This window comes from Sus scrofa, unplaced genomic scaffold, assembly GCF_000003025.6.
Source record: "Sus scrofa isolate TJ Tabasco breed Duroc unplaced genomic scaffold, Sscrofa11.1 Contig1263, whole genome shotgun sequence".
In the NCBI taxonomy this organism is placed as follows: Eukaryota; Metazoa; Chordata; class Mammalia; order Artiodactyla; family Suidae; genus Sus; species Sus scrofa.
In genome coordinates, this window is record NW_018084850.1 from 140,294 (window position 1) to 146,947 (window position 6,654).

At 38.8% G+C, this 6,654-nt stretch overlaps 1 protein-coding gene across 1 annotated transcript; it reads right to left on the bottom strand.

Moving 5' to 3' along the window:
- Window positions 1–3,886: 3,886 nt before the first annotated feature.
- Window positions 3,887–5,047, bottom strand: LOC110258116 (olfactory receptor 14J1-like). The gene has a single exon (XM_021081272.1). It carries the CDS (start codon window positions 4,866–4,868, stop codon window positions 3,903–3,905), a length of 966 nt encoding a protein of 321 aa, XP_020936931.1. The 5' UTR covers window positions 4,869–5,047; the 3' UTR covers window positions 3,887–3,902.
- Between the last annotated feature and the right edge of the window lie 1,607 nt (window positions 5,048–6,654).

Below are 6,654 nucleotides of genomic sequence, written 5' to 3' on the forward strand. Positions count from 1 at the left end.
AAAATGCAAATAAAAATTTAGCGACAAATAGAAAGATCAGTGATTTCTTGAGACAGAAGCCAGGGGGAGAAAAGTCTATAAGATATACAGCATCTGGAGTTCCCTTCGTGGCTCAGTGTTTAACAAATCTGACTAGGAACCATGAGGTTGCGGGTTCGATCCCTGGCCTAGCTCAGTGGGTTAAGGATCCGGCATTGCCGTGAACTATGGTGTATGTTGCAGACGAGGCTTGGATCCCACATTGCTGTGGCTCTGGTGTAGGCCAGAGGCTACAGCTCCGATTAGACCCCTAGCCTGGGAACCTCCATATGCCGCAGGTGCAGCCCTAGAAAAGACAAAGAGACCAAAAAAAACCAAAAAAACAAAAAAACCCCAGATATACAGCATCTTTGGGGTTTTGGAAATATTCTGTATCTTGACTGTGGGTGATGACTTAATAAATATATATATAATGATCAATATTCTTTGATTTATACAATTTAAATGGTTGAAATAAACTTTATATAAATTTTACCCAAAATAAGGTTGAGGAAAGTGCAAAAGACAAAAAAAAGTGTATTGTATTCAAAATAGAAGAGTTTTAGGAACCAGTTTTTAGGCTGTTCCAATGCACCAGTCTAAGGTAACATTGCCTGGACCAAAAAGATGGCAGTAGAGATGAAAGGTATAGTCAACAGTACTTTGGTTGGATACAGGGCTGTTGAGTGAAAGAGTATTCACTGACCTAAGGCCAACAACTAGGTGAACAGACCAGTTATTTCCCAAGATGACAAAATTGGGAATCAACAACAACAACAAAAAAATGAATAAATGAACACAAAGTGAAATGAAGAAACTGCAAACAATAACCTTATTGTTGATGAGTGCAGCCCCTTAAGATTAACCTTATCTTAATTGTCAAAAACTGTAATGTCCATTGTCTGCAAATAGTGTCCTTCCTATTGACTGGCATTCTCTTGGGTGGCTTATCTTGGTTGAATGGGGACATTCTTTACAAACAGTGCATTTTGTTGATCTGAGAGTATTGGTGAGGTTTGCCTTCTAGCTCAAAATGGTCTCACTCAAATAAGAAATTACACAATGGTTTTTTGTTTGTTTGTTTTTTGGGTTTATTTTTGTCTTTTTTAGGGCCGCACCTGAGGCATATGGAAATTCTCAGACTGGGGTCGAATCAGAGCCACAACTGCCAGCCTACACCACAGTCACAGCAAGGTGGGATCTGAGCTGTGTCTGTGAGCCACACCATAGCTCATGGCAACGCCGGATCCTTAACCCACTGAACGAGGCCAGGGATCAGACCCTTGTCTTCATGGATACTAGTCGAGTTCATTACCGCTGAGCCATGATGGGAACTTTGAAATTACACAATGTTAATTATCTTTGTTTAGGACCATTTCTCTGTCCCTTGAGAATTTTAAAATTTTCTCTGTGAGAGAAAAACACTCCATGTAATAGCATTTTAGTATTAATGCATTTCATGGAAGTTTTTGTGTTTTAGAGGAGACAAAGACCAATGGCCACCAAAGGAGATTCAATGATATATTGAACACATGTAGGAAATGAGAGGATAAAGAAGAGGTAATTCTACTACTGGGCATGTTCCCTAAGATTTAATCATATATATGTACAAATATGCGCATGAATGAAGATATTCATCAAAGTATTGTTTGAAATAATAGCAATAGGAGTTCCCATTGTGGCTCAGCAGTTAATGAACCCGACTCATATCCATGAGGATGCGGGTTGATCTCTGGCCTTGCTCAGTGGGTTAAGGATCCTGCATTGCCATGAGCTGTGGCGTAGGTCATAGACACAGCTCAGATCTGGTGTTGCTGTGGCTGTGGAGTAGGCCAGCAGCTACAGCGACCCAAGCCGCTGAAGGGACGATGCTGTATCATAACCCACTGCACCACAAAGGAACTCCTGTTTTCTTTCTTTCTTTCTTTCTTTTTTTCCAGTCTTTTGTCTTTTGAGGGCCACACCCAGGACATATGGAGGTCCCCAGGCTAGAGGTCTAATCTCCAAGAGAAACATTTTAAATAGGGGATGAGTTAAACATAGAATACAGCCATTAAAATGATTTTACCTATTGATTTAGAAACATGTTTATGACATTATGCCATAACAAAAGAGTTTATTGGTCATTATGTACCATGACATTGCAACACAAAATAATATCCACACACGCATATACATAAGTTAAATCTGGAAGCACATTCATAAACATCAATTCAATGGATTTTTTATGTAGTTTTAAATTTTCTTTATCTCCATTTGGAATTTTTTATAAATAATATGCAACCTCTTCAAATAACACATATTTTTTAAATGTGCATATAGAGAAAGAGAAATAGTTGTTGACCAAACCTTGGGACTGCAACATATGGTACAAATAGGAGTTTTATCATCAATTCCAGCTTCATATGGGAAGAGAAGAAATGCATGACCTTTAAAAACAAGCAAAAAATCTCCTCAGGCGTATGCACATGTAGATATAGACAGAACCATTAATCCCGAATATCTATTTAAATAATGCCCCCCATTACTCAGCAATTGCTCATTTCCACTGTTATTACATGTACTTTGGTTTACTTCAAAATTGAGGGAAGAGTAGTAGAATATTGTCCTCTCGTGACTTATGAGTCCTTCCTGGAAAAGGTTACATTACTCCCAAATGCGTCAGATCTTCAGATCTATAAGATCTGTTACTCTTATAGGTTTGTGCTTTTCCTATTTTGCTCACTTTTGTTTTGTTTCACATATCCAGGAGGCATTCCCGCCTAACTCTGTAAAAACTATCTCATCAAACTCTTCTACAGATCAGAAAAGGAAATGAATGAACAAACATCTCCAGTTATGGAAAAGCAGATGTCTTCTGACTACTTCATTAGTGAATAATAATGGAATATGCTTATTTTTAATAGATGATACATGTACACACATACTCACTTTGGGAAACAAAGCATTTGCAATGAATAGAGGCAAAGAGGTGAGTTTAGAATCAGACAAATGTGAGTTTGAATCACATACTACTACTTTTTTTTTGTTTGTTTGTCTATTATCTTTTTAGGGCCACATCTGGGGCATATGGAGGTTCCCAAGCTAGGGATTGAATCAGAGCTGCAGCTGCAGGCCTACGCCACAGCCACAGCAATGCCAGATCTGAGCCATGTCTATGACTTACACCACAGCTCATGGCAACGCCGGATCCTTAACCTACTAACAAGGCCGGGGATCGAACTGACATCCTCATGGATGTTAGTTGGGTGATTTAACCACTGAGCCACAATGGGAACTCCATATATTTACTACTTTTTATTTGAGAAATCTCAAGAAAATTAATCTCTCCTAAATTTAGTGTCTCAATTGATAGAAGTGGGATGATATGGCATAGCTAGAAGAATTGTATGTAGAGCTAAAAGAAAAAATGTGGACATTTATTAGAGACTGAATAAACTGCTGTGGGGAAAACTATTATAATACATAATAGCAAGGAAAAATTAATATGGGTACTTAATGCACATAGGAAACTTGGAGACGAACTGGAAATCACATACATACACCGTGATATACTATCTCGTAAACACAATCAGATCACTTGACAGCAGTCTGGAGTCGATTTGTTAAAAGCCAACTTTAAGTTATAATTGTCAAATCCCAAACTAATTGCCTTTTCCCTTTTAGTTCAGAAAAATTCTCAAAATATGCCTAAAAATACAATTGAACTGATGGGAACAAGGCCAATGTCCTCAGAAGCATAACATCTTAAATTTTGAAGAATTGTATTTCGAGGAGAATATAAAGAATAGAAAGGTTGGAAGGGAGTTATGGTCTGGGAAGGAGTCAGATTTATTCCTCTTACAATATGAACCATAATAACAATGCTTTTCTCGTATGGTCCTTCAGAGTTGAAAAATGGCTTTAAAGTACTTCTTTCTCTGAGCAAATTCTTCTTTCGACAGTACCTTCCTCAGCGCTGCCTTCATGGCTTTATTCCGTAAACTATAGATAACGGGATTGAGGGTCGGAGGTACCACAGTATAGAATATGGAGAATATGAAGTCCATAGCTGATTGAGAATCAGAAGGTGGCCTTAGAAACTCAAAGCCCGCAGCTGAGAGAAAGAAAGTGACTACAAGTAGGTGTGGTAGGCAGGTAGAAAAGACCTTGGTCCGGCCCTGGGCTGATGGGATCCGCAGCACTGCGGAGAAGATACGCGTGTAGGAAAGCAGAATAGAGATCAAACAGAAAAAGGCTGTCGAGGTCGTGAATGCAGCCACTGCAATTTCATTAATGAATTCATAAGAACAAGCTAGTTTCAGCATCTGAGGAACATCACAGAAGAATTGGTGAATGACTCTGTCCCCGCAGAGAGGGACAGAGAAGTTAATTGCTGTGTGTGTCAGCCCAGAGAGGCCCCCAGTAACCCACACAGCTATCACGGCTTGCCTACAGGCCCAGGGGTCCATAATGGTTTCATATTGCAGTGGTTGACAGATGGCTACGTACCGGTCATAAGACATCACTGTGAGGATGGCCACTTCTGATGAGGCCAGAGCTATGAAGAAGAAAACCTGAAGAATGCATTGACCGAGAGAAATGTAGCCATTGTTCATAAGTGAATTTGCAATGGACTGGGGGACTGTGACAGAGATGAAACAGAGGTCCAGAAGAGAGAGGTGCTTCAAGAAGTAATACATGGGGGAATGGAGGTGATGGTCCAAGGTAGTGATGGTGATAATGAGGAGGTTGCCTGTCAAGGCCAATAGATATATCACCAAAAACAGCAGCGCACGTAAAATCTGAAGCTTATGGTCATCAGAAAACCCCATGAGGAGGAATCCACTCATCGAGGTCAGGTTGGCCATGGTCACTCTGAAGATAGCAAGTGTGACTCTGTTTAGGAAGCCAAAGAAGAGTGGAAAAAATATATGATAATTAATATATCTGTGACTCAAATAACTAAGTGTACTCAGAGTAGAGCTACTGAAATCAAGATAAATTTACCTTCATGGTAGTCAGTCAGATAATGAGACACCAACATCAAATGCTATCACTTACATGTGGAATCTGAAAAAAGGACATAGTGAACTCCTCTGCAGAACAGATACTGACTCACAGACTTTGAAAAACGTACAGTTTCCAAAGGAGACAGGCTGGGGGGTGGGGGGATGTGCTGGGGGTGTTGGATGGAAATACTATAAAATTGGATTGAGATGATCATTGTACAATTATAAATGTAATAAATTCATTGAGTAATAAAAATTATCTTCATGGTAATTAGGTAATATTTAATTCAAAGAAATCTTTAGCTATTATTCAAAAATAAAACTCCTAAATGTGGTTAACATCTTCACATAGGTTGAAAAAAGTTGTGAGAATTTTCTGGAGAAATAATGAACTGATAAAGTCTTGATGGTTGATGAATGTGCAAATAAAAGAGAAGTCATGCTATTCTTTGAAACAGATAATGGTGACAGGGAGATGGCTGGGAGAAGAGATGTGTTTTGATGGGAGAATCCCAGACTGAGGTTTGCCAATCATAAAGTTAGATTTGAGGATTTGGAACTCAGAAGACTATGGCAGTGCTTGAAACATCAGCAGTTCTGTAAGAGTATGCAAACCATGTAGAAAATCAGTTAACTTGGCTCCTTTTAAATAACACTTAAAAGATTTTTTTTTTTTTTTTTCCGTACCCATGACATGCAGAAGTTCCCGGGCCAGGGATCAAACCCATGCCACAGATGTAACCAGAGCCACAGCAGTGACATTGCCTGGCCCTTAACCTGCTAAGCTATGAGGGAAATCCATAAGAATATTTTTGAGTTGAAAAGGAAGGACAGAAAAGAAGTGTGAGGACAGGCTTTTAGATACCATCAAGTTTCAACAAATGTGCAGAAGAAGATCCAATCAAAGAGATGGAAAGAATAATCACAGAGGAAAGAGAAAACCCCTGGGAGTGACGTCATAGAACCAGTGGAACCCTGTTTTAAAAGGGAAAAAAAGAGTATAATAGATTCATTTATTTAAGAAAGGAAATTTAAAATACAAGAGAAGTATTAATTTACCATCATCAAGGTCATTTGTGGACTTGTTAGAGGCATATGGGAGGACTAACAGATACAGATACATGATAAACATGATTCAAAAAAAAAAAAAAAAACTAATAACATGTGAAACAAACTATGGAGCACAGCTGCAAATTTCATAAAATGTGGAGAAGTTTCACTCACCAGAGTTGATCTTACTAGGAACCAATATCATTTAATCCTAAAATTGAATATTTTATTCTAGGATTGAGCTAGTGGCTCGATCTTTGCAGTTTTCATGTAAGGAAAGGACTGAGATGCATTCAGCCAAGACTGAACAGTGATCTTCCCTCTAAGCCCATGACACCTGAAGTAAAGCCAGTGCTGCCCTGGCACCTGGGAACAAATCTGTTCAGCGTGGTTGGTGTTTCAGGTAAACACTAGGCGTTCAAGAATGGGACTTGATAGATCTCTCCCTCAAGAATTGCCTCAGTGGAAAGTAGTTAATTATCATCTGGGTCTAACTGAATTGTAGAGTCTGCATTCTAGTGAAAGAAAAATATATATTTTGTAAAATTTATTCTGTAGGAGTTCAGACTTACAGTTTCTCTAGTAAGAATAATCA

What these genes read in the sequence shown, in the direction of transcription:
- LOC110258116 (XM_021081272.1), bottom strand. Translation starts at nt 4,868, where the DNA reads ATGGCCAACCTGACCTCGATGAGTGGATTCCTCCTCATGGGGTTTTCT.